The following is a 27,508-nucleotide window of genomic DNA, read 5'->3' as shown; positions in this document are numbered from 1 at the left end:
GGACCCTGCTGTTCACTAGCGCCTACTGAGCTACTGATCCTAGACTGGCCTGCACATGTACAACTGTTGTGACTTTTCCTGCTCATAGTGAAGGATAAGCTGATCAGGTAGAGCCATCTATATCTAACATTCTTTGCTTGGAGCTGCTTTCTTACCTCTTTGTAGTTTATTTTCTTTGTCTGACAGTTTCTAGCTTGATGTTTGGAAAAATTTGTCTGATTATTCTGCCACTCTCCTGGCTTGTACACAGAACCCACTCTCGCACCACATACTCATGTAGGTAAACCACCACATCTTGTGGTTTTTTTCATCTTTATTTCCAGCTGCAAGTGCTCCTCGCCCACCACCTGCAGGACCTCACAGAAGATGTATGATCAAGTCAGCATAGGGCACTGCCCTTTCTGCTTCCAGTATGCCTCCCACCCTCAAGTTATTGCTTCAGGAGTAGTTTTCCATATCCTTATATTGTCCAACTCCCCCCTCCCCCAACACACTTTCACATTGAGTGTCTGTTATCCACATACTCCTCCAATCTATTCTTCACATTGTCCACCTGGCAGCCTACCCTGAGACCTTCACTTTCAGTTCCAAAAGCCATATCTATATCTCCTTTTTCAGACTGCAGAGTTCATTTTTCAGCTCCTTGATCCACAATTGTAGTTCATTCAACCTGGGGGTACATCAAAACTCTTCCTGCGTAACTATAGGGTCTGTTCATGTTGAGCCTTGCCTGTGGTCCCTGTGCTTGCCTGTGCCATCTTGGAATCCACATGTGTTAAGTAGTAGTAGTAGTAGTTTTCTCTGACTCTGGACCCAGTATATGCAAGTGATTTCAAGTCTATTATCCACCACTTTGCTGTCATTTATGCATTGCTCTGTTATGTGCTTGAAAGCTGTTAAAATTCACTTAAAGACCCTCAGTATGCTAGAAGGTATCTTAATTAGGGTCCCTCACAAAGCTCTTGTAACAGATGGTTATTCTCTGTGGTCCTACTATTGATGTTTAATAGTAATTGCCCTTATTTTCTAAAAGTTTAACATTTTTTAAATATTTCATTTGTATCAATTTAGGCAGTGTATTAAATCTATATTAGCATGGTTTTGTTCTAATGTCTTAAAAAGCTAGAATGTACAAATTTGTTAGAAAATAAATCTGTACACATTTGGTAGTGACACAAAATAAGTCTTTATTTTATAGTGTTTTTATTTTGCTTGACAGCATTCCTGTATTGGGTTTTTGCTCTCAGCTGTATCAAGTTTTTAAAATATTTTTATTCAAATTTTTCAGTAACATATCTTATATATTGCTGGTAACAGTCTTCAAAATACAAGTTATAATAACAATTGATAAGAGGTAACTTAGAATTAATAAAGTATTAATGAAAGTGAATGAGATCAAATGTGTAATCTGTATTTGAGTTTGTAGTATCACAAAAATTGTCCAAACGATGCCACACTTTCTGGATAATGGGAGAAGTTATGAAAACGTAAGGAGTTTGCTGACTTGTATTTTTAATAGCACATAAGACCACCATTCCATGAAATTAAGATTAGAGTTGTCCTTCCAGTATAGGATGATCATATGTGAAGCTATAGCCAGCATAGTATTGAATAATTTGAAGAAGCATTTTTGAAGAATGAAATCAGGAGATGACTGTAAAATGATTCTGTATAATATTTAGGTGGGATTTTCCACTGGAATTACTGATATTATTCTGTCCTATACTGCATTCTAAGAAAGTTGAATGTTGGGCCATTGGAATCAAAGATGACGTAAGTCTCCAGGTTCTTGAGTGCAATGCCAGCATATGGAGGAGGTGTTAGCTTCATTAATTTGGTGGGAATCCAGTAGGCCAGTTTTTGTCTATGAAACTGTTTATCATGGCTAAGTACTTTTTAAAATGTAGTGCTTTGTGTATATGCTGAAGTGGTGTAGCTGACACAGGTCCACTCTTTTTTTTTTTTTTCTTTTTTATTGCTGAAATGTACCCACAAATATTAGAGTAAACATTAAGGGCCCTGTTTACTAAGGCACGCTATCGTTTTTAGCGCTAGTTAATGTTAGAGACACCCATATATTCCTATGAGTGTCTCTAACAATAGTGCACCTACAGCGCGGCTTAGTAAACTGGGCCCTTAAAGAAAAAACACAATGCAAAAGTACTTCAATGATGTATCACTTATTTGAGATGACTCTTAAAATTTGAAATAGGTACTGCGGACCTCCACAAGATGTACCCGACCCCGCCATCACTGGAGCAACACATTATGGGGTTCTCTCCCATGAATATGAACAACAAGGAGTATGGCATCTTGGACAGCATGCCTGGAGGAACGTTACTAGAAGGGAATAATTTCAATATAGGTGTTCAGTTTAAAATTGAGGTGGATGAGGGATTCTGCAGTCCAAAACCTTCTGAAATAAAGGTAAATATTTGAGAGTATGCACAACTTGACGCATGTTTAGGAATATATTCTAACGTTAATTTTTGTTTTGCAAATTTCAGAAGAGTATAGTTGGAGCAGCAAAATTGGTTTTCATTTACTAGCACAGAAATGCATAACAGTGGTATTTTAATTTAGTGATTTATCTTTTGCATAATTAGTGAGATTTCCCTGACTGCGTGTGTACATTATTTGGTAACCTAATGAAATTTCTTAAACTTGTATATTTATAAAGCTGTTGTGAACCATGCAGTGTTAGAGTTGAGGGAGCATATGACTTCTAGTTCAAAGAATTCAAATTCAATAATATACAATTGTGAAATAACATTTGTGGATTTTTTAAAATTTAATTAGTCCAAGATAGATATTACCGATTACAGTTGCCATTGCATGCTATTTCTTGTACTATTAGAAATGTTCATGTTTTTCATAAAGTTGCTTTTCTTTTCAAATGTCAGGATTTTTCATACGTCTATAGACATGAGAATTATCAGGCTTTAGTGGGCTGTTCTATGTTTGCTCCTCTGAAGACCATCCCCAGCCAGTGTCTACCACCTGTTAAATTACCTGAGGAGTGCATTTACCGCCCAAGTTGGACTGTTGGAAAACTGGAGTTACTTCCCCCAGGCCCCTCCATGCCATTCATCAAAGATGGGTATGTTTAATAGTGGACCAAACCATACTATGTTCTCTATCTCTTTACAAAAGATGTGAGCAGTTTGCTGAAATTGTATTCCAGAAATTCAATCTTGAAGAAATCCTTGGTTTTTCCCAGCTGATAATATTGAGAATTGTCTGAATAGTTTGTGATTTGACATGAATTTGAGAACTGTAATGATCCTTCACATGCTTGATCATGTTTAAAAGGACAAGAATTTTTTTAAATAATTACTACCAGTCAATTCTTAATAAAGCATTTATTTAAAAATGTAAATTTGATTCTCAGCATACTCTGGCAGAAATAGGGTGCCCTAGAGGGCTTAGGAGAAGGTCGAGGGGGCAGGAACAATACTGGATCACATACTAGGGCAGTAAGGAATATTACAAAGCTCAGGTGGCTTGTTATCTTTGGATGAATTATAAGTTGGCCTCTTTCCCTTGGAAGGGGGAACCAGAAAATAGGGATTGATAATTGGGGATAGTGTCTGAGGGACTGACTCATTCTGATGCTGTGGGGCGCCTAGCAACCAGGGTGGGGTTATGAATCCACCCTAGACGGACTCAGAATATATCAAAGTCCTGGAGAGAGCAGAAGTGGGAGCACAGTGAGCCTCTGCTCGAAAAACCGTGTCCTGTTCTGACATGGATTGGGAAGCTATTATCTGCCAGGGCAGGGGCTTAGGCAGAAGTCCATTTTTGGATTGGGGACAGAGGCTTGGGGTCTGGGACTGGGGGGGGGGGGGCACACATTTCTTCTCTCTCACACCCCCCACCCAAAAAAAAAATCCCTTGGCAGCATTAAATCCTACCTTTCTGGCAGGGATGCCCAAGCTCCGCCAGCTGAAGCTGTCTACTGCCTGAGCAGTGAAGTTGTCAGCAGCCTGCTTCAGCCACAGATACTGTAACTCATGCGCATGCTCAGTTCATGCTGTTGAGCTGAACATGCGCCGGAGTGCAGGTGTCGGCAATTGAAGCACACCACCGCCTACTTTACTCAGGGGCTTGGGCAGCAGAGCAGAGCCCAGAGTGAAAGGGGCCCAGACCTCCATGGTTATGCCACTGTGCCATGGACAATGTAAGTAAGTCTGTTTTGTGCTGTTCCTGTTTGGGTCTGTATTTTTGGAGAGGGAAGGCCATGGGATGGTTCGTATGCCTAATGGATGGTGGCCTCTCTCGTTGCTCAATTTGCTGTATTGCAGTGAGCTGGGGAAAAGAAAATAAGTTTATAGACTTTACTTACAAGCAGTACTGGGGATTGGTTTCTCTGTTGTGATTGGAGCAGCTGTAAGGAAAGCCAAAATGTTTAGTTTCCCAGTACTCCTGATAAAGATCCATGACTTTGACTGCTTTTGTCAAGAAAGTGTTTCAGGGTCCAAGCTTTCTACCCAGCCAGCTTTATGGTCTAGTATATGCATACAGTCTTTCAAAAGGTTCAAGCCATTTCATCTAGCCTTTCACCAGAAGCATGGATTCAGCTAGCTGCCATATTAATAGAAGCAAATGTGTGATCTTGTCTTATATGGATGGATATGACACATTCAAAACCTCATCCACAGTTTCTTCCTCCACCATTGCGACAAGGTACATAAGTAATGCCACACTGGGAAAAGACCAAGGGTCCATCGAGCCCAGCATCCTGTCCACGACAGCGGCCAATCCAGGTCAAGGGCACCTGGCAAGCTTCCCAAACATACAAACATTCTATACATGTTATTCCTGGAATTGTGGATTTTTCCCAAGTCCTTTTAGTAGCGGTTTATGGACTTGTCCTTTAGGAAACCGTCTAACTCCCTTTTAAACTCTGCCAAGCTAACCGCCTTCACCACGTTCTCCGGCAACGAATTCCAGAGTTTAATTACTCGTTGAGAGAAGAAACATTTTCTCCGATTTGTTTTAAATTTACTACACTGTAGTTTCGCATGCCCCCTAGTCCTAGTATTTTTGGAAAGCGTGAACAGATGCTTCACATCCACCTGTTCCACTCCACTCATTATTTTATATACCTCTATCATGTCTCCCCTCAGCCGTCTCTTCTCCAAGCTGAAAAGCCCTAGCCTCCTTAGTCTTTCTTCATAGGGAAGTCGTCCCATCCCCGCTATCATTTTAGTTGCCATTCGCTGCACCTTTTCCAATTCCACTATATCTTTCTTGAGATGCGGCGACCAGAATTGAACACAATACTCAAGGTGCGTTTGCGCCATGGAGCGATATAACGGCATTATAACATCCTCACACCTGTTTTCCATACCTTTCCTAATAATACTCAACATTCTATTCGCTTTCCGAGCCGCAGCAGCACACTGAGCAGAAGGTTTGTGTATTATCGACGACGACACCCAGATCCCTTTCTTGGTCCGTAGCTCCTAACGTGGATCCTTGCACGACGTAGCTATAATTCGGGTTCCATATCATCATGCTGATCAATCCATAGACTGGTGGGTTGTGTCCATCTACCAGCAGGTGGAGATAGAGAGCAAACTTTGCCTCCCTATATGTGGTCATGTGCTGCCGGAAACTCCTCAGTATGTTCTCTATCTCAGCAGATGGTGGTCACACACAGCAGCAGCTCTGGCTAGGCCTCCAAGCCTAATTTTTAGGTTTTGTTGAGTGCCTGGGGTTGAGGGCTCTTCTTGAGCAAGTGCAAACCTGGTGGCGCCAGGTCCCTCCTTTTCTCCCCCCTCCCGCTGGCTCCGTTTATAAAAAAAAAAAAAATTTGGAACGTCCTTAAAGGCGTTCATTTCGACGTTTATTTAAACGTTTATTGCAGCTTCTCACTGGGACACCAGGTCGTTACAGCTCGGAGCGGACAGCAGGTAATTTTTACCTTTTATAGCGGGCAGGGGGTTCCCCGATTGGTCTCCACGTGGCCTATGGCGTCGGAGGGCGAGGGCGCAAAGAGTCGCTCCCCGGATCGCGTGTGCGCTTCCAGAGGGGATGCGGGGGTCTTAAAGTCTGGTTCGCACTTGTTGGGTGACAGTTTCGTGACCGATGAGTGTCCCGGTCCTTCCTCCGGTGTGGCGGTTTTTTCCCGCCATAAACGCCCATCCCCCGCGGCTCGCCTCCGCCATATGGGCCGGCCACGCGGCTCGGACGGCTTCTTCTTGGGCCGCCCTTGAGGTGGGAGACATTGATGCCATGAACGCCCTTAATTTGGGCGACGGCACAAAAGCGGCTAAAGTTAAGCGCCGTTCTTCCCGCGCGGCTCCTTCGCGGAGTGTCGCGCCGGACGCCATCTTGGATGCGCAGCATGTCTCTCCCCCGCTCTTGCGAGCGCCGGTTGAAGGTGCGTCTAGGGCTGTAGCCCAGGCTGCGGAAGTGCACAGTATGCGGGGTTTCTCCCCCGAGTTTGTTTTGCTGCTGCATCAGGCCTTTCTTATGCAAAACGCTGCCCCTGCTCCCTCGTCTGGTAAAGAGGTTGAGGCCCCCGGAGGTAAACGCCCTCGGGTTGATTCCCAGGCCTTGGAGGACTTTGTCTCCTCCGATGTAGATGAGGGCAGCGTATCGGAGTTCTCCCAACGGTCCTTTGCGGATTCCTTGGAGGAGACGGATCCCCGCTCGGATGGAGCGGATGACCCCTCTGCAGCGCGGCTCTTTAGCTCAGAGGATTTGCCCAACCTGTTAATGCAGGCCATGGGCATTTTGAAGATTTCCTCTCCGGAGGACGTCTCTCCCTCAGCCCCTGTTGGCTCTGCCATTATGCTGGGGACGAAGCACCCGCATAGAACCTTCCACGTGCATGATGCCATGCACACCTTAATTGCGGCTCAGTGGGATGTCCCGGAAGCGAGCCTTAAAGTGGTTAGGGCTATGTCCCGCCTCTATCCTTTGCCTGAAAGTGAACGTGAGGCCTATCTGTGGCCTACCGTGGTTTCTTTAATCACTGCGGTGACTAAGAAAACGGCGTTGCCGGTGGAAGGTGGCACGGCCCTATAGGACGCCCAAGACGGAAGATTGGAGGCGGCCTTAAGGTCGTCCTTTGAGGCGGCTGCTTTAAGTTTGCAGGCCTCAGTTTGCGGCTCCTATGTGGCCAGGGCGTGCCTGACTATGGTGCAGCGGGCTTCCCCCTCGGATTATTCCTTGAGGGCTGATTGGCCGGCCCTGGTATCGGGCTTAGCCTATTTGGCAGACTTGCTGTATGATGTCTTGAGGGCCTCAGCTAAAGGCATGGCTCAGAGAATCTCTGCGCGGCGGTGGCTTTGGCTGAAGCATAGGTCTGCTGACCACGCCTCTAAATCCCGCCTGGCTAGATTGCCTTTTAAAGGCAAGCTGCTCTTTGGGGTCGAGCTGGACAAAATCGTGACCGATCTCGGCACGTCTAAGGGCAAGAGGTTACCAGAGGTCAGGGCTCGGGCTAGTGCTTGCCCCGGTACCTCCAGAGGACGGTTTCAGGAAGCCCGTTGGTACTGCCCGGGCAGGTCGGGCTCCTCTGCCCCCTCTTCCTTCAAGAGGAAATTCTCCCCCAAGCAGCATTCCTTTCGCAGAGACCGCCGTCCCGGAGGTGCTCCCTCCGGTCCTCCCCTAGGGTCTCGTACCCAATGACGGGGCCTTGGTCCACGCCCCAGTGCAGATTGGAGGCGGCTGTCCTCGTTTCTGGGCGAGTGGATCACAATAACTTCAGACGCTTGAGTGCTGGAAGTCATCAGAGACGGCTACAAGCTAGAGTTCTGCCGACCCTTAAGAGACGGGTTTGTACTCTCTCCCTGCAAGTCTCCGGTCAAAGCTGTGGCAGTGCAGCAGACCTTGGACAATCTGATCCGCCTGGGTGCGGTCGTTCCGGTGCCAGAAATTCAGCTTGGCAAGGGACGTTACTCCATTTACTTTGTGGTACCAAAGGAAGGAGGTTCTGTACGGCCTATCCTCGACCTCAAGGGGTCAATCAGGCTCTTTCGCATGGAGACCCTCCGCTCTGTTTTAGCGGCAGTGCAGGCAGGAGAGTTCCTGGCATCCTTGGACATCAAGGAAGCGTACTTGCATATTCCCATCTGGCCTCCTCATCAACGCTTTCTGCATTTTGCAGTACTGGGCTGACACTTCCAGTTCAGAGCCCTCCCGTTCGGGTTGGCTACTGCTCCGCGGACCTTCTCCAAAGTAATGGTGGTCATCGCGGCCTTCCTGAGGAAGGAAGGAGTACAAGTCCGTCCTTATCTGGACGACTGGTTGATCCGAGCCCCTCTTATGCAGAGTGCGGCAAAGCTGTGAACCGGGTGGTTGCTCTTTTGAGCTCCCTGGGGTGGATCATCAACTGGGAGGAAAGCCAGCTGCGCCCAACTCAGTCCCTGGAGTATCTGGGAGTTCGATTCGACACCCAAGTGGGCAGAGTGTTCCTGCCAGACAATCGGATTGTCAAGCTTCAGGCTCAGATGGACCAGTTCCTAGTAGCCTCTCCTCTTCGGGCTTGGGACTATGTGCAGCTGTTGGGCTCTATGACGGCCACGATGGAAGTAGTGCCCTGGGCCAGGGCTCATATGAGACCACTACAACACTCTCTGCTGCAGCGCTGGACTCCGATGTCGGAGGATTATGCTGTGCGCCTTCCCTTGGACCCAGCAGTGCGCAAGGCGCTGAGCTGGTGGACGCAGACAGACAAGTTGTCTGCAGGAATGCCTCTGGTGACCCCGGAGTGGATTGTTGTCACGACGGACGCCTCTTTGTCGGGCTGGGGAGCCCACTGCTTGGGAAGGACAGCGCAGGGGCTCTGGTCTCCTGCAGAGGTAAAGTGGTCTATCAACCTCCTGGAACTCAGAGCCATTCGGTTGGCGCTTTTGGAGTTCATCCCGGTACTGGCGTTGAAGCCTGTACGGGTCCTGTCGGACAATGCCACGGCTGTGACCTATGTCAACTGCCAGGGAGGTACCAAGAGCGCCCCTCTAGCCAAGGAGGCCATGAATCTATGCCAGTGGGCGGAAGCGAACCTGGAACAGCTGTCAGCGGCCCACATTGCCGGAGTCATGAATGTCAAGGCGGACTTTCTCAGTCGCCATACCTTGGAGCCCGGAGAGTGGCAGCTATCTGTTCAGGCGTTCTTGGACATCACGAAGCGCTGGGGCCAGCCGAGCCTAGATCTGATGGCGTCATCGGCCAATTGCCAAGTGCCGCGCTTTTTCAGCAGAGGACGGGACCCTCGATCCCTGGGAGTAGATGCTCTTCTCCAACAGTGGCCGACACAAGAGCTTCTCTATGTGTTCCTGCCCTGGCCCATGTTGGGCAGGGTGCTGGACCGGGTGGCAAAGCATCCGGGCCGGATAATCCTGGTGGGTCCGTATTGGCCCAGACGTCCCTGGTATGTGGACTTGATCAGGCTCTCAGTGGACGAACCTCTGCGACTGCCAGTGGAGCAGGGCCTGTTACATCAGGGTCCCGTGGTGATGGAGGATCCCTCCCCCTTTGGTCTTACGGCCTGGCTATTGAGCGGCAGAGTCTGAGGAAGAAGGGCTTCTCAGACAAGGTCATCGCCACTCTGCTGAGAGCGAGGAAGCGCTCTACTTCTACTGCTTACGCCAGGGTTTGGCGGACCTTTGCAGCATGGTGTGAAGCAGGGTCACTTTCTCCATTTACTGCTCCAATTTCTTCAGTGCTGGCGTTCCTGCAAGAAGGTCTGGAGAAAGGCCTGTCGCTCAGTTCCCTGAAAGTCCAGGTAGCGGCCCTGGCTTGCTTCAGGGGCCGCCTGAAGGGTGCTTCCCTGGCTTTGCAGCCAGATGTGGTGCGTTTCCTCATAGGAGTTAATCACCTGCGCCCTCCTCTGCACTCAGTGGTGCCTGCGTGGAATCTCAACCTGGTGCTAAGAGCCTTACAAAGCCGCCTTTTGAACCCTTGTCGAGGGCATCTCTGAAAGACCTGACATTGAAAGCAGTCTTTTTGGTGGCTATCACTTCAGCCAGAAGAGTTTCCGAGCTCCAGGCACTCTCTTGTTGAGAGTTTTTTCTGCAGTTCACTGAGGCAGGAGTGACTATTCGCACAGTGCCTTCCTTCCTACCCAAGATTGTTTCTCGCTTCCATGTGAGTCAGCAGCTCTGTCTCCCTTCCTTTCGTAGGGAGGACTACCCAGAAGAGTATTCTGCTCTCAAATATCTGGATGTGAGACGGGTCATCATCAGATACTTGGTAGTGACCAATGATTTCCGGAAGTCGGATCATCTGTTTGTCCTGTTTGCAGGTCCTCGTAAGGGTCTGCAGGCTGCTAAGCCTACAGTGGCAAGATGGGTCAAGGAAGCCATTGCAGCGGCTTATGTGGCCGCGGGGAAGGTGCCGCCTATTCAGTTGAAGGCCCACTCCACTAGAGCTCAGGCGGCCTCGATGGCAGAGGCCGGGTCCGTCTCCTTGGAAGAGATTTGCAAGGCGGCAACTTGGGCGTCGGCCCATACCTTCTCCAGACATTACCGCTTGACTGTGGCTGCTCGGGCGGAGGCCCGGTTTGGAGCTTCAGTGTTGCGGTCAGGGATTTCAATGTCCCGCCCTGGGTGAGTACTGCTTCGGTACATCCCACCAGTCTATGGATTGATCAGCATGATGATATGGAAGGTAAAATTATGTTTCATACCTGATAATTTTCTTTCCATTAATCATAGCTGATCAATCCATAGCCCCTCCCAGATATCTGTACTGTTTATATTCTGGTTGAATTTTAGGTTCAAGTTTAGTCTTCAGTTACTTCAGGAGGACTTCGTGTTCAAGTTTTTTCACTTGGATTCTTCAAGAGTTGAGACGAGTTTGTGTTACAGTGAGCTGCTGCATTCCTCTCCCCTCCGTTTTACGGGGCTGGATTGAGACTTAAATTCTGCCGGCACTCCCTCCCGCTTCGTGCGGCTGTAGGGCAGCTTTGTACCCCTCCCGCTTCGGCGGTGTTAGGGTCAGTCAGCTCCTCCCGCGGTTGCAGGATAAGCCAGATCCCCCCGCATCGGCGGGGTGGTGTCCCTCCCCCGCTCCGCGGGGATGAGCTGGACAGATTCCCCTCCCCCACTTGTGTGGGGATGAGCTGGGTTAATTCCCCTCCCCCGTTTCGGCGGTGGTGAGCTGGGCAGAGTGTCCCTTTGTGGGTGTAATTCTCTAAGTGCTGAGTCCTGCGGATGGAGCTTGGATATCGACATACTGAGGAGTTTCCGGCAGCACATGACCACATATAGGGAGGCAAAGTTTGCTCTCTATCTCCACCTGCTGGTAGATGGACACAACCCACCAGTCTATGGATTGATCAGCTATGATTAATGGAAAGAAAATTATCAGGTATGAAACATAATTTTACCTTCTTTTTTCCCCACATGCATCACCTTGCACTTGCTCACATTAAACGTCATCTGCCATTTAGCCGCCCAGTCCCCCAGTCTCGTAAGGTCCTTCTGTAATTTTTCACAATTCTGTCGCGAGTTAACTACTTTGAATAACTTTGTGTCATCAGCAAATTTAATTACCTTGCTAATTACTCCCATGTGATTATGTGATGAAATCTAATCCAAATTAGCAGGTGGTCTTTGAATGGGACAATCCATATTTGATGATAAAGTGAAGGAGACAGGATATTATATAGGGTTATTGCTCCACTCTACAACATCTCTGTGCCAACCCACTGTCATCTGAGTCATCCCCAAAGTGCACCATTTAAATCATTTAGTACAAAGTGTATTCTTTTCCCCCACCATAAAAGGGCATTTTATCCTTATCAAAAACCACCTCAGCAGCTCCAGCATCCTTGTCTTTATCACACCTCATCAACAAGAAAGTGCTCATCCAAAGCAGGCTCTGCTTGCTTAGTCAAAACATCAGGCTTATTTTTAGCTTTAAGCTTCCACAGTTGAAACCTCTGTGGGGCATCAGGGTCACTTCTTTCAGTCCTGGGAAAAAATCACCCAAGATGCATTCTGAATATAATCAAAACAGGCTGTCAACTCAGGTTTACTACCCAGCCTCCAGATGTATTTATTGCATTTGTATCCCACATTTTCCCACCTATTTGCGGGCTCAGTGTGGCTTACAATACATTGTGAGTGATGGAAGTACAATATGTTACAGTACAATTATGGTTACATTGTGAAAAGTTATGAGAGACAGAGTCAAGTCAGAACATCTTTGGGGCGTAGAACAATGGAATGATACAATGGGGAAAAGATGGGGCGATAGAACAATAGCAGATAACCTTAGGGTATAACAGTTTTATTTGTGGGTGGTGTATTAATTGTTGTGGAAATGCGGGGTGAGAGAATTCAAGGAGAGTGTATTGATTCATTTCTGTTGGTGTGTATGGGCTTCATGTGTTTTGATCCTTGCAGTAGATTTTCTCGAAGAGATAAGTCTTCAATCGTTTGCGGAAGTCGGTTAATTCGTAGATCGTTTTCAGGTTACGTGGTAGTGTATTCCAGAGTTGCGTGCTCATATAGGAGAAGGTTGATGCATGCAGTACTTTGTATTTTATCCCTTTGCAGTTAGGGAAGTGGAGGTTGAGGAAAGTTCGGGATGTTCTTTTAGCGTTTCTGGGTGGCAGGTCTATTAAGTCAGTCATGTATGCAGGGGCTTCACCGTGAATGATTTTGTGGACTAAGGTGCATACTTTAAAGGTGATACGTTCTTTGAGTGGGAGCCAGTGCAGTTTCTCACGTAAGGGTTTTGCACTTTTTCGTATTTTGGTTTTCCAAAGATGAGTCTGGCTGCTGTATTCTGGGCTGTTTGTAGTTTCCTCAGTATTTGTTCTTTGCAGCCTGCATATAGTGAGTTACAGTAGTCTAAATGACTAAGTACGAGTGATTGCACTAGGTTACGGAAGACGGATCTCGGAAAGAATGGTTTTATTCTTTTCAGTTTCCACATGGAGTAGAACATCTTTTTGGTTGTGTTGTTTGCATGAGCCTCAAGTGTTAGGTGGCGGTTGACAGTGACTCCAAGGATTTTTAAAGTTTCGGAGATTGGCAATTGTAGTTTTGGTGTATTAATAGCGGTGAATTTATTTGTGTTGTATTGGGAGGTAAGTATGAGGCATTGAGTTTTTTCTGCATTCAGTTTCAATTGGAATGCATCTGCCCAGGTATTCATGATATGTAGACTTTGGTTGATTTCGTTGGAGATTTCGTTAATGTCTTGTTTGAAGGGAATATATATCGTTACATCATCTGCGTATATGTAAGGGTGAAGGTTATGATTTGATAGAAGTTTTGCCAAGGGGGTCATCATTAGGTTGAAAATTGTTGGCGAGAGAGGGGATCCCTGTGGTACTCTACATTCAGGTGTCCATGCTGCAGACATGGTTGAATTTGATGTGACTTGATATGAGCGCATGGTTAAGAACCCCTTGAACCAATTTAGGACATTGCCTCCAATTCCAAAATATTCGAGTATGTGTAATAGGATTCCGTGGTCGACCATATCAAAGGCACTTGACATGTCAAATTGTAAGAGGAGTATGTTGGTGCTGGTGGCAATCATTTGTTTGAATTTGGTCATTAGGGTAATTAGTACTGTTTCTGTGCTGTGATTTGATCGGAATTCTGATTGGGCATCATGCAGTATTGAGAACTTATTTAGATAATTTGTGAGTTGTTTGGTTACCATCCCTTCAGTTATTTTGGTTATTAGTGGAATAGATGCTACTGGTCTGTAGTTGGTAATTTCGCTCGCGTTTTTCTTTTTATCTTTGGGTATTGGGGTGAGTAAAATTTTTCCTTTTTCCTTTGGGAAAAGTCCGTTTTGTAGCATGAAATTTACGTGGTTCGTTAGGTCTATTATGAACTGTTGAGGAGCTGATTTCATGAGATTGTTTGGACAAATATCTAGTTTGCAATGGGATTTGGCGAATCAATGGGATCAGCTCTTAGACTCACATAACTTATACCAGATTCTTAGAAGTCTGTCTTCTTTCAGTCTAATACTATAGACTACTTGTGCAGCAGTAGTCTATGCACTTTCTCTACTCTCCAGAAAAATCCGCAGCCAAGCGGAGAACTCAAACTCCCCACAGGAAAACACAAGTATGAGTGAGAGTGGGATGTTTGACCATGGAAATTCAAATCCTGGAGACAAGAATCTTAAAAAGCTTGTTTATTGATGAAAAGACTCGACACAACTGTTGTTTTTCGGCCGTCAGGCCTGCATCAGGAGTCTATAAAACATACATATGCAAATAAAGAAAAATTAAGTAAAAACATAAAACTTAATTTTTCTTTGCATATGTATGTTTTATAGACTCCTGATGCAGGCCTGACGGCCGAAACACAACAGTTGTGTCGAGTCTTTTCATCAATAAATAAGCTTTTTAAGATTCTTGTCTCCAGGATTTGAATTTCCGTGGTCAAACATCCCACTCTCACTCATACTTTCTCTACTCTAACATGAAAAAGGCTTGGTTACATATCCTAAATCTCAACAATGTGTCTACACATATACCAAGCCATCCTTTTTACAGAAAGTGTCTGAGTTTTATGCTTCAAACAGACTTTTTCAGTACAAGGTCTTTCTGTTTGGCCTGCCATCTGCCTTGTAGTGGTAGGTACTCACCTCCATGAGCAGGGTCACTTTAGTTTTCCTATACCCTAGTTACTGGTGTCTAGCAGCTCCTTTGGAAATCCATGCCCTAACCCTCAAGATGAGACAATATACCTTCAGAGGTCCACCTTTCACCTTACAAACACCATTTTTTATACACGCAATTGTGAAGACAGTTTAAGCAGGGAGCTTCCTCTCAGAAGAAAGAATTCAGGCCCTCATTTTACATGTCCAGAACACATGAATAGCACCAGTGGTAGTGCTGTTTTGCTCGTCTGAAAATGAAACAACAAGTTCCAGTAGAATTAATGATCACAACCTCTTTGTCACCATTGATCCTCAGTTAAGCTTCAAATGTGCTTCAGTAGTGGACTTCCCAACACAGATATTACAGCAGGTATTTCCTTTGCTCCACCACAACATTGTCCTGTCCTAACAGATGTGCTGATCACAGACATGGGGAGCTTATATCAGTACTTGGCACATGTAGTGAATGTCTGCAAAGTCTGAGAAATAAAGTTCTGAACTATATTCTATGCCCTTCAAGTCTTTATTCACTTGCTCCAGGACATACCAGTTGATAATTCAAACTGTCAGGTGGCAGTGTTTTATTTTAACAAGGAGGAATGGGATCCATACATCTCTGCTAGGAAGCAACAAAGATTTTGGGACTTTACAATGATCAGTCACATACATATACCAGTGGCTTATATTTCCAGAATTCAGAGCTGTATAGCCAACAAGCTGAGCAGAGGTCTCCAGTCTTATGAGTAGTCCATATATACAACAACTGTGCAGGCTATCTTTTGGGAGTGGGATACCCCTCAAGTCAACCTCTGCAACAGCAGCAAAAACGTTGTTTCCTCTCTACTGCTGTATTCTTCCATCTCCTGACCGCCTAACCCCAGATGCACCTGTAATTTCCTGAACTTAGTCTCCTCTTTATATATAATCCCCCCCCCCCCCCCCAATTCTGCTCATAGCAAAGGTCAAGCATCATGATTCTAATACTTCCATACTGGCCTCTACTGAACTGGTTTTATTTTCTAAAATGGCTAGCAGTTTTATCATGATACAGGCTCCTGGGATTTCCAACATTAGTCACTCAACGCAAAGGCCTTCTCCTTCATCCAAATCTGAAGTCATTAGCCCTCATAGCATGGAACTTGAGAAGCATGTAGTCTCTCATTTAGGTCTACCAACATCTATCCAAGATATAGTAATAGCCAGAAGCAAATTATCCACTAAGTGTGCCTATGCTTTAAATAGAAAAGAATACCTATGTGGTGCTTCATACATAATCACAATGTTTATGGGTAACTTCCATGAATACTTTGCCACACGCCAACACAATTATATCAGCAAGCGGGTTCATTAGGACTTTTTAAAGTACAATTTCATAGGTCTGGGTCTGAAACTTTCCTTAGATATCTGCCCATTTGAGTGATGTCATTTACTCCCTTAGTCTAGTTTTATCTTCTCTTATGGAGTTGCCATTTGAACCACTGGAGTCCAGTTCTTTGAAGCATTTTACATGGAAAGTGCTCTCTGCTAGAAGAGTAAGTGGACCCCAACCGTGTGCCATACACACAGTTTCATCAGAAGGTAGTTCTTCAAGCTTATCCCAAGTTCTTACCTAAGGTAGTAATACACCTTTCCACATCAGTGAGGAAATAGTACTTCATTCAGTCCAAAACCTCATAAAAATCCATGTGAGAAATCCCTCCGCTCTCCACTGTAACAGAGTCTTTGAGTACTACCTAAAAAGCAGCTTTGTTTCCTTTTGCCTCATATGAACTACAATACCAGTTGCCAAAATACCGTGTTTCCCCGAAAATAGGACCTACCCTGAAAATAAGACCTACCGGGGTTTTCCTGCAAATTTAAAATATGACATCCCCCCCCCCCCCCCCCCCCCCAAAAGTAAGACCTACCAAACTTTTTTTTTTTTAAGCAGGGCCACCGAGAGCCACCCGAGGTCGCGCCCCCCCCCCCCCCCCCCCCCCCCCGTCGCTCCCGGAACTAACCTGAAGCTCCTTTCATCTTCGCAAGTTCGGATTTGGAGCAGCAGCATGGCAGACCTCTCCTTTCTTCCGTGTCCCGCCCTCGCCTGACGTAACATAACGTCAGGCGAGGGCGGGGCACGGAAGGAAGGAGAGGTCTGCCCTGCTGCTGCTTGCTGCTCCGAATCCGAACTTGCGAAGGTGAAAGGGAGCTTCAGGTTAGTTCCGGGAACGACGGGGGGGGGGGGGGGGGGGGGGGGCAGGCGACCGCGGGTGGTGGGGGGGCGACTGATATTTCCCAGAAAATAAGACATCCCCCCGAAAATAAGACCTAGCGCGTTTTGGGGAGGAAAAATAAATATAAGACAGTGTCTTATTTTCGGGGAAACATGGTAGTTGTAGCAAATTGGCTGACATTTTGTAACCAGTTTTGTTATAAGCAAGGTTATCAATAGAAATAAAACAAAATAAAACATGGAAAGAAAATAAGATGATACCTTTTTTATTGGATATAACTTAATACATTTCTTGATTAGCTTTCGAAGGTTGCCCTTCTTCGTCAGATCGGAAATAAGCAAATGTGGTAGCAGATAGTATATATAAAAGAAACATCAAAGCATTACTTTCTCTTATATATACTATCTGCTACCACATTTGCTTTTTTCCAATGTGACGAAGAAGGGCAACCTTCGAAAGCTAATCAAGAAATGTATTAAGTTATGTCCAATAAAAAAGGTATCATCTTATTTTCTTTTCCATGTTTTATTTTGTTTGATTTATATTGATAACCTTTAAGAGTGGACTAACACGGCTACCACACCTCTTTACTTAAGTTATAAGCAAGCAAATGGTACTCTGAATGGTAAAGTCTCAACAAATTAGAGCAATTGCAGCTAATTTGGTTCTCCTAAAATTTGCTTCACTGGATAAAATTTGAAAAGTAGTGAAGTAGTCCTTGCTGCATACCTTTACTTTGCACTGTTTGAACCAAGTCTCAATAAAGTACAGTGCTTTTGGTCGAACTGTGTTGGCCATCTAAAGCAATACACATTCCTTAGCGTCCCTCCGGACCGGACCAGGATTGGACTGTTGGGTTGTGCCCGCCTACCAGCAGGTGGAGACTGAGAAAAACTCTGACTCTAGAGAGCCAATAGGAGCCCTGGCCATGTGACCTTAGCCCCAGTATTTTCTCAGTCTCTCAGCAGGTAGGAAGTGAGCCCATTAGTCTCTCTCTCTCTCTCTCTCTCTCTTTCTTTATAAGATATTACAGATATATTTATAATACTTCTTCCTTGCCTGGAATCGTAATTAGAGGCTTGACAGGGTTTCTTTTCTTTCTTTGACAGCCTCTGGGGTGTTAAACTCGGGTGTCTCGAGTCCACCCCCCTTCCTCCCCATCTCCCTGGCTTAGCAGGGAAGGGCCGTCCCTTTCTCTGGAAAGGTGTACCGTCTTAGGGAGAGGCAGCCATTTTTAATAGGCAGCTGTTTTTAAATAATTAAATCAAGTAAAAGAAAATTAAAAGAATTAATTCAATTGAAAGGAATTTAAAGGAAGTAGTTTTTTGCTTTCCCCAGGCTTATAACGAGCAGGTAGCTCTTTTGTCTTATTCTGTTTGAAGAGTCTTTATTTCTTTTCTGGCGGAGCTATTTAAAAAAAAAAAAAAAAAGTGATAAGTCAGCGTCTGTGACTTTAATCGGCATTTTTTTTTTTTGTCATCTTCATTATTTTTCCTCTGCTATCCGGCGTTGTTAGCGGCGGTAGTTGTAAAAAAAAAAAAAAAGAGGCGCGAACTGTTAAGCGCGTGCTCGCTCTTGGACGGGTCTGTATAGCTTGGGAGCTGTATTGACGGTTCCTGTTCGGGCCAGAGGCTAAACCATGGTTTGTGCGGCATCATAGGCTATCTGTTTTTCGGCGGCACGGATTTCCTGCTTCTTCGTCGGTCCGGTCAGTGGTTTTCTCCCCCGAACTTTATTCTTCTCATTTTGGCGCGCTTGGCCGCCATTGTTTTGCTTGCAGCTGCAATTTCCCTTGACGCGGCAGCGTTTTTCTGCTTTTACTGTGTTTGGCTGTTTGTGCAATGGAAAGGAGATATTGTTTTCTCCGGTAGTTGGGGCAATTGGTAGTATATTTGCCCTGCAATTAATTTTTACATGTATTTTTCAAGCTATTAAAAAAAAAAAAAGAAATGCTACGATGCGAATGGCGCTCATTTTGTTTTTCCCTCTGTTTTTTCTCCGTCGGAGACTTTTTGGTTGCTAGCAATGTTGTGAATTAAAGTGCAGCTCAGTTGGCGATTTCTTTGTTCTTGGCAAGACTCCGATTCAAAGTGCAGCTCAGTCGGGAATTCTCTGTTTTTGACAATTGGGCGAATTAAATTGTATCTCAACTCCAAAATAATCATTTTCCTATTCCTTTCCCTTGTGTGTGATGTTTGGAGGAAAGGTCTTCGCTATTGTCTAGCGCAGTTTTTATGGGGGTCCAGTGTACGTCACTCTGTGTCTTTCTCATTTCCTGGTGAATAGGACTACATTGTCTAATAGTCAATTCCTCAGCGACCCTCCAGACCGGTCAAGACGCGTGGGTTATGTCCTCCTACCAGCAGAGGGAGACTGAGAAAACACTAAGCTTTTGAAGCCTGTATATATAACCTGTGCAGAACCTCCACTAGCCAGTATTTTCTCAGTCTCAGCAGAGGTAGCAGTTGACAGCCTGTGCAGTCTCCAATAATCTGGTGAGGTAGTTTGTCATTGGGTCGTAGGATTTTTTCCTTCCAAACTTTATTCTGTTGCAGTACCCTGTACGTGTGTGTAAAAAAAAAAAAAAAAAAAAAAAGTGCTTTGGGGCCCTGGGTCTGGTGGGGCCCAGTTTTTCCCCCTGGGGTGTTACACCTATGTTTGGGTCCCTCCCCCTGTGCTGCTCTCTATTTCTGTTGGCTTGGCAGCTTTGTGCCTCGGCTGCTTTCTCAGTATTGTAGCCTTGAGTGCCTTACAATTTCCAGATGCCAGAATTAGAGTACTGTGCCTTTAAGGTCAGTTATTCTATTTCGTTTTGCTTGGCAGCTTTGTGCCTCGGCTGCTTTCTCAGTATTGTAGCCTTGAGTGCCTTACAATTTCCAGCTGCCAGAGTTGGAGTACTGTGCCTTTAAGGGCATTTATTTCTTTATTTTCAGCGGACCGAACGGGGGTTTTGATTCCTTGCTGGAACGAGAGAGCAGCGCTTTCTCCAGTGCTTTTGCAGTGTGAGTGAGTTTTGGTTTGGCGCGTTTGCGGAACAGCTTTTCCCTTCCCTCGTGGTTTATGGCGGCCCAGCTCCTCCGATGTCGCGCGTGCTCGTGGCGAGGGGTAGAGGCGCCGGGCGCTCAGTGTAGCTTTGCGGTGCACCTATAAAGGTGGCTGCGGCACCCCCCGACTTGACCGCGGAGGGATCGATGGTGTCGGGAGTCTCCGGGTCAACGGGAGCGTAGGCAGGGCCGCTGTCAGCGGGAACAGTTTCGGCGGGAACAGCCACCATCTTGAGTCTGACGCGGCCCATGGAGCCGGCTGGTTTTGGGCCTGCGGCCTCCGTTTTTGGCACAAAAGGGCCTAATGACGGTCCAGGAATGGTGGGCTTTCCTCCAGATTTTGTCTGGACGCGGTATCAGGCCTGGAGATCGGGACCCCCTCCCTCCCCCCCCCCCCCCCCAATTGGAAGAGGGGGCTATTTCCGTCTTGGCTGAGAGACCACGGTTAGAGTGGTCAGAGAACAGGCAATGTTTTTCTCCTGTAGCTGCAGAAGCTGCGCTTAGTGATCTGGGGGAGTCAGATGGAATTGACGGCTCTCAGGAGCAGGATTGTTGGATTCCTGGAGAGGATCCTTCAGTAGTGCGGATTTTCCATAGAGATGAGCTGTCAGAACTCATAGATCAGGTGTCGTCCACCCTTCAGTTTGGTCCTGAGGTGGCGTTGGGGGGAAACTGTCCAGGATCTGTTGGTGAAGGGCATTCAGCGTCAGGCGTGATCCTTCCCTATGAACAAGGATCTCCGGGAGATGATTTGTCAGGAATGGGATTTGCCGTGTAAGGTGGCAAAGGCAATGGCGGGGCTTTATCCCCTCCCTCAGGATGATATGGATTCCTTTAAGGCTCCCACGGTAGATGCAGTAGTGACGGCAGTAATTATAGCTACGGCTATCCCGGTTGATGGAGGAACGGCTCTCCGTGATCCTCAGGATAAGAAGTTGGGATCTTTTCTCAAGCGTAGTTTTGTTTTGTCGGCTCTAGCCCTGCAGGCCTCGGTTTGTGGGGGTCTGGTAGCTCGGGCATGTTTTCGTTGGGCCGAGAAGCTCCTGGATGATTCGGTAGATGTTGGTTCTTCTGGGGGTCAGGAGTTAGCCGACTTGGACATGGGTTCATCCTTTTTGTCTGAGGCTTTTATGATTTGTTGCCTACTTCAGACAAAAAATATGGCTATGGTTGTGGGTCTCTGCCACTTAAGGGAGCTATGCTCTTTGGAGAAGATTTGGACAAGTTAGTGTGAGGTCTTAGTGATACCAAGGTTCTATGGCTTCCAGATTTTCGGTTCAAGGCAGGGGCCAGAACTAGTTCCTCTCGGGGACGGTTTAGGGAGGCTCAGCGGTATAGGCCGGGCAGATCGAGTGGGACCTACCCCTAGCTGTCTGTTTGTCCAATTTAGATTGTAAGCTCTGTTGAGCAGGGACTGTCTTTTCATGTTAATTTGTACAGCGCTGCATAAGTCTAGTAGTGCTATAGAAATGTTTAATAGTAGTAGGACCTCTAGGGGTCGGTTTTTCCAGCGCACACAGTTCTTTCGTGAGAGTCGTCGCGGAGGGCGTGGCTTTTCCGCGGGAGGTTAGTATTCAGGCCACAATTCCCAATGAAGGTGTGCGGGCTCAGGCTCTGGTGCATGTTGGGGCTCGGCTGAGTCTGTTTTACCAGAGTTGGGCCCAAATCAGGTCAGATCAGTGGGTTCTCAAGGTGTTTCGAGGCGGATGTGCGCTGGAATTCGAAAGCTGTTCTCCCGAAGTGTTTCTGGAATCCCTCTGTCGGTCTTGGAGCAAGAGGGCAGCAGTGAGGGACACTCTGCGGTGGCTGCTCGCGTTGGGAGCCGTGGTTCCTGTTCCTTCAGATCAGCAACGCTCAGGGTGCTATTTGATCTATTTTGTGGTCCACAAGAAAGAGGACACTTTTCGTCACATTTTAGATCTCAAAAGGGTCAATGCGGCACTCAAGGTGCCCTCTTTCCGGATGGAGACGTTGCGGTCGGTCACTGGTGCGGTCAGGAAAGGAGAGTTTCTCACTTCCCTGGATTTGACGGAAGCTTATCTTCACTTTCCTTTGTGCAGCCTTTTGGTTCCAAGTTACAGGGTCCGATTCGTCGGTTCCTTGCAGAGAAGGCGCCGACGGCCCGTACTTATCGTCAGGTCCTGGGCCTGATGGCGGCGACCATAGAGGTAGTTCCGTGGGCCAGGGCGCACATGCGTCAGGTACAGTCAGCTCTGCTCAGTCGTTGGTCCCCTCTGTCGCAGGACTTGGAAATGTGTTGTCCGCTGTCGGTGGCCCCTCGTCTCAGTCTCCGCTGGTGGCTCAGTCCGCGCAATTTGGGAAAGGAATGCCGTTGGAGTCCCCACAGGGGCTGGTAATGGTCACGGATGCCAGTCTGCAAGGTTGGGGGGCACATTGTCTCAGTCAGGTAGCTCAAGGCCGGTGGTCTCGGGCAGAAGCAGAGTGGTCCATCAACCGGCTGGAAACTCGGGCCATTCGGGTGGCGCTCCAGGCCTTGACGTCGGTGGTTCGCCACAAGGCAGTCCGAGTGCTCTGTGACAATGCCATGGCAGTAGCATATGTCAACCGTCAAGGGGGGAACAAAGAGCCTTGGCGGCGCAGTTGAACTCATCTTCAGGCTCTCTTGGCAGCGCATGTGGCCGGGGTAGGTCACATAGATGCAGATTATCTCAGCAGGCACACTCTAGATCCCAGAGAGTGGTCTTTTCTTCGGTCAGTGTTCCAGTGAGTTGTGTCGGTCTGGGGACTTTCGGTGATCTTAGGGCAACGGCTCGCTATGCGCAAGTTCAGAGATTTTTTTTTTTCAGTCGCTGAAGAGACCCTTGAGCGGAGGAAATCGACACTCTTCTGTTGCCTTGGCTTCGGGAGTGACTGTATGTGTTTCCTCTGTGGCTGTTAGTCGGTCGAGTAATATAGCGCATCGAACATCACTCCGGTCGGGTGATTCTGGTAGCTTCGGATTGGCAGCGTCGACCATGGTATGGAGACCTGGTGCGGTTGGCAGGGGCGGCGGCCCTGCCTTTGTTGGGATCAGTTCTGTGTCAAGGCCCGATAATCATGCCGGATCCGGCTCGGTTTTCGCTTATGGCTTGGCTCTTGAGCGGCACAAGTTGAAGAAGAAGGGGCTTTCGTCCAGTGGCTTTGCTACGATGTTGAGTTGCCGTAGACGATCCACTTCCTTGGCGTATGTCCGGGTTTGGAGAATCTTTGAGCACTGGTGTGAAGACCATCGAGTTCGGCCGTTTCACTCTTCGGTGGCGGAAGTTTTGGAATTTTTGCACGATGGTGTTGATAGTGGTCTGGCCTTGTCTACACTGAAAGTTCAGGTGGCAGCTTTGTCATGTTTTCGTGGGAAGCTTCAGTGAAAGTCCTTCGCGTCTGTGCCTGAGGTAGTGCGTTTTTTGAAGGGTGTTAAGTTGCTGCGTCCGCCTCAGTGACGGATGGTGCCTCCGTGGGATTTGAAGCTAGTTTTGGATGCTTTGATCAGGCCTCCGTTTGTGCCTCTGGTATCGGCATCTTGTAAGGATTTATCTTTAAAGGCGGTCTTGTTGGTGGCGATTACTTCAGCACGGAGTGTTTCAGAGCTTCAGGCTTTGTCTTTTAGGGAACCATTTTTGTCCTTTCTGAGGGAAAGGTTTCGTTGCGGACGGTGCTTTCCTTTTTTGCCCAAGGTGGTTTCCGAGTTCCATGTTAATCAGGTCATCTCTCTGCCAGTGTTGGGTGATATGGCTGGAGATTCGGAGCAGCGTGGTATTGCCAAGCTGGATGTCAGGAGAGTTTTGAGTTGTTATCTCTCTGGAACTCAGGACTTCAGAGCCTCTGACCGTTTGTTCGTTCTTCATGGTGGCCCAAAGAAGGGTGCAGCGGCTCCTAAGGTGACCATAGCACGGTGGTTGAAGGAGGCGGTTGCATCTGCTTACTTGGTGAAGGGTCCTGTGGTGCCTAGGGGCTGGTCTGCTCATTCCACTAGGGGAATGGCAGCCTCGTGGGCGGAGAATAGTATGATTTCTCTGTTAGATATTTGTCGGGCTGCGGTTTGGTTTTCGTTGCATTCCTTTGTGAAGCATTATAGGATTCCTGTGCATGCAAAGGACGAGGTGCGCTTTGGGGCAGCAATTTTGACCTCTGGCCTTAGTAGGTCCCTCCCATAAGTTAGTTACTGCTCTGGTACGTCCCACGCGTCTTGACCGGTCTGGAGGGTCGCTGAGGAAGGTGAAATTAGATCTTACCTGCTAATTTTCTTTCCTCTAGACCCTCCAGACCGGTCAAGAGCCCGCCCTGTCTGTATTGGAGGCCAGGAGGTGTGTTTGTTGGATAATTCTTGGCTGCTGTAAATTGTTGTTTCTCTAATTGCAGACTGTTTATTTCTGTTTTGTGATAGGAGTCCGGGACAGGTGGGGCTCTTCTTTGATAGTCCACCTGTAGAAGCCCAACTGTTTTATCAAAGGCAAAGGAACATGTTTCCGTAAGAGCAAGCGGAAGATGTTTCTTGTTTTTGCAGTTTACTGTGACCACGTACAGGGTTGCTAGTTGTTGTTAGTGTTTTTTGTTTCTCTGCTTTGTCAGGGGTATACTGGCTAGTGGAGGTTCTGCACAGGTTATATATACAGGCTTCAAAAGCTTAGTGTTTTCTCAGTCTCCCTCTGCTGGTAGGAGGACATAACCCACGCGTCTTGACCGGTCTGGAGGGTCTAGAGGAAAGAAAATTAGCAGGTAAGATCTAATTTCACCTTGATTAGTACTTTACAAATCTGGCCATAATATCGTAGTTCCTTTTAAACATTTCCCTTCATGGCTATGATGTTATACAGTGTTTTTAAGAACTTAACAAACATTTTCTATGGCATAGGCTATCTGGTTCAGGTGCCATGTGGATAGAACTACATTGCCGGATAGTCTATTGTTTGGTACTTTACAATGCTGAATATAAGATCTTAATTCCTTTCAGTAAATTTTCCTCCATGGCTATGTTCTTATACAGTGTTTTAAGATCTTAACAAACGTTCTCTAGAGCGTAGGCTATATGGTTCAGATGCCATGTGCAATGAAATACATTGTCTGATACTCAATTGTTGCGTATTTTGCAATTCTGGACATAAGGTCTTACTTCCTTTCAGCAATTTTCTTTCATGGCTATGCGTTCTCTTTGGCATAGCAGATGACAGCTGCATAGGCTACATGGTTCAGATGGTTCTCATATTCTAGGAGACTCAGTCCTGTCTACCGAGCACCCAGTTTTCTCAGCTGCTTTAGAAGGCATGTTTTATTCACGTCTTCTCTACTTTCCAACTGTCTTGGAGTTTCTCATGTGTTATCTTAGTTTTCTTCTAGGACTTACAAGATATATGTCCACATAGGGAGTAAAGTTATCCGGTCAATTTGCATTTTCTCCCACTTAAGGATAGTGGGAGGTCCTCACGCCATCTACTTGTATTTTTGTTTCCTCTATTCAGCCTGGGCACATGGTAAACATTCTGGTTTTGTCCAGTATGACCATCCATAACATCTGCTATCCCTTTCTCTTCCTTACAGATTTTAGGGTCTTGTTTCAAGCTTTCTTGATGTCAGGTACAGTCTTGTCTCCTGTGGCACAAATTCACCACCTTTTCCGTAATAGGTATTTTCCAAGTCTATTCCTTTTCATTTTAATTTTATTCTTCCTCTCTCCAGAGTTTTTTTCTCTTGGAAGGAGATTCACTCATTTTCTGTGCATTTTTTGCCATAAGGGCATAAGTGTTGCCATAATGGGAAAGGCCAAGAGTCCCCATCCTGTTTTCAGATGGGGTCAATCCAGATTGCAAATACCACATTCATATCTCGTGAGTGTGCGTCTGTTCATCTCGGTACATCTCAGTGAGGAAGGAGGCATGACATGATACGAGGTTTGGGGAGATCCGGTAAAATGAAAGGCCAGTGTGTCTCAGTCCACGCTCAACATATGGTGATCCTTTCATTTTCATTCTATACGTCCTCACTCCAGACCTTCCTTTCAATTGGAAGGGGATTCTTTCACTTCCTGTGCATTTTTGCTATTAGTATATGAGTATTGTCATACGGGGAAAGTCTAAGAGTCCATTAAGCCCAGCATCCTGTCCTCAGTTGTGGTCAATCCAGGTTGCAAGTATCACATTCATTTCTTATGGGTGTGGGTCGGTACATCTTAGTACATCTCAGTATAGGAGGAGTAATGTCCACGATTCGAGGATGATGAGAAGGTCCTCATTACCAGTTTTCTTGCCCTGCTCTTTGGTCTCACGTCGGCTCTGCGCACTTTTTTCTTAAGTTATGGTCGTAGTAGCAGCGGCGCTCATGAAACAACGTCTCCCTCGTTCATCCTTTCCTAGATGTCTGGTTCATTACAGACAGTCTTATTGGCAGAGTTGTCAGGTCAAGCAACGGGTGGTGCATTTCGGGCACACTCTAGGTTACGGGGTGCATGTAGCCAGGTCTCTCATTTGATCTCTCTTTTGAGCTGTGTGATCTCATTAGATTTCGTAGCATGTCTCTATTTTTTCTCTCTTTGTTTACTCAAGTTGGCGCAGACTGTTTTTTGTCTTCTCTACAAGCGTCCCACTTTCTGTTTTCTCTGGATGTTCTTGGGCCTTCGGCCATTACCTTGCTCTATTTTGCAGAGTAAAATTTTACTTTCTAGCTCCCAAGAAGGAATTTTTTCTTCATTCTCTTTGGAGTCTCGGTAGTCTTTTTTGGCAGCTTTTCACTCCCATCAATTTCGTGACCATTGAAAAAAAAAAAAAAAATACTTCTGGGAGTTCTCAGTGGATAGTACCTTAAGGGGAGGTCCCAGTTCTAGAACTATTTCTTTTCGCTCTGACCTTCCATGTGCCTCGCTTACTCTCTTGCTAAAAAGACTTGTCAGCGGCAGAGATAGATGCCCTCTCGTATCCAGATATTTATCTCGGATGGAATTCCCTCCGCTCAGTTGTCCTCTGTATTCTCACTAGTGCAGCACTTGGGTCTGGTGGTTGAGCATATACACAGTGAGCAGTTTTTTGATAGCTGCATCTGTGAAAATATATATGTATATTTATAGTTCTACTACATAAGTACATATTTAATTCCACACTGGGAAAAGCTCAAAGGGCCTATCGAGCCCACCTTTCGGTCCACGGCCAATCCAGACCATGAGCACCTGGCTAGATTCCTAAACGTACAAACATTCTATACATGTTATTCCTGGAACTGTGTAATGTTTTATGGACTTCTATATGTATCTAACAGATGAAAGGTACTAACAAGTGTCTGCTGTTGATTTATTCCTGTTTTCACTAATTGGGGTCTACGACAAGAGTCTCAGGTGATCTGCTTGCAGAGGCAACAGCTACAGATGATTCTTTCTCTCTCATTTGAATTGCGCTCTGAGATATGTTTTCTTCATGTTGGGTAACTGCAGCGGCTGTCAGTTTATTTGGACCTTCAGTCTAGTTTGCAGCAGGGATTTAGGTACCTTCTTCTTCTGCATAGTATTTAACTGCATTCTTGTTTTTACCTATTTAGCTTCTAGTGATCAGGTACTTTCTCACTGACAGGCTTTACATACTTCCAATCTGTTGCTAGGTCAGCAATAGTCTACGATATCTGGAGTATTGTACTTCAGGATCTCGGTTTCCACTTTCTCAGCTGAGGTAGATTCATTGC

General features: G+C 46.4%; 1 protein-coding gene across 3 annotated transcripts in view; it reads left to right on the top strand.

Annotated features, from left to right (window-relative positions):
- MED13 (mediator complex subunit 13) overlaps positions 1 to 27,508 on the top strand; it is a 339,306-nt gene that overhangs the window by 214,774 nt on the left and 97,024 nt on the right. For all 3 annotated transcript variants that reach the window (XR_003939897.1, XM_030185828.1, XM_030185830.1), the window contains 2 exons: positions 2,213 to 2,427; positions 2,904 to 3,100. Coding sequence is in view for 2 of the 3 variants with exons in the window: in XM_030185828.1 (XP_030041688.1) it covers positions 2,213 to 2,427; positions 2,904 to 3,100 (412 nt within the window). In the remaining variant the exon portion in view is untranslated. The remainder of the gene's footprint in view (positions 1 to 2,212; positions 2,428 to 2,903; positions 3,101 to 27,508) is intronic.

The sequence above is a fragment of the Microcaecilia unicolor genome, chromosome 13 (genome assembly GCF_901765095.1).
Source record: "Microcaecilia unicolor chromosome 13, aMicUni1.1, whole genome shotgun sequence".
NCBI classification, from domain to species: Eukaryota; Metazoa; Chordata; class Amphibia; order Gymnophiona; family Siphonopidae; genus Microcaecilia; species Microcaecilia unicolor.
The sequence above is the reverse complement of the archived record's forward strand: the minus strand, read 5'-3'. Positions and strand labels throughout refer to the sequence as shown.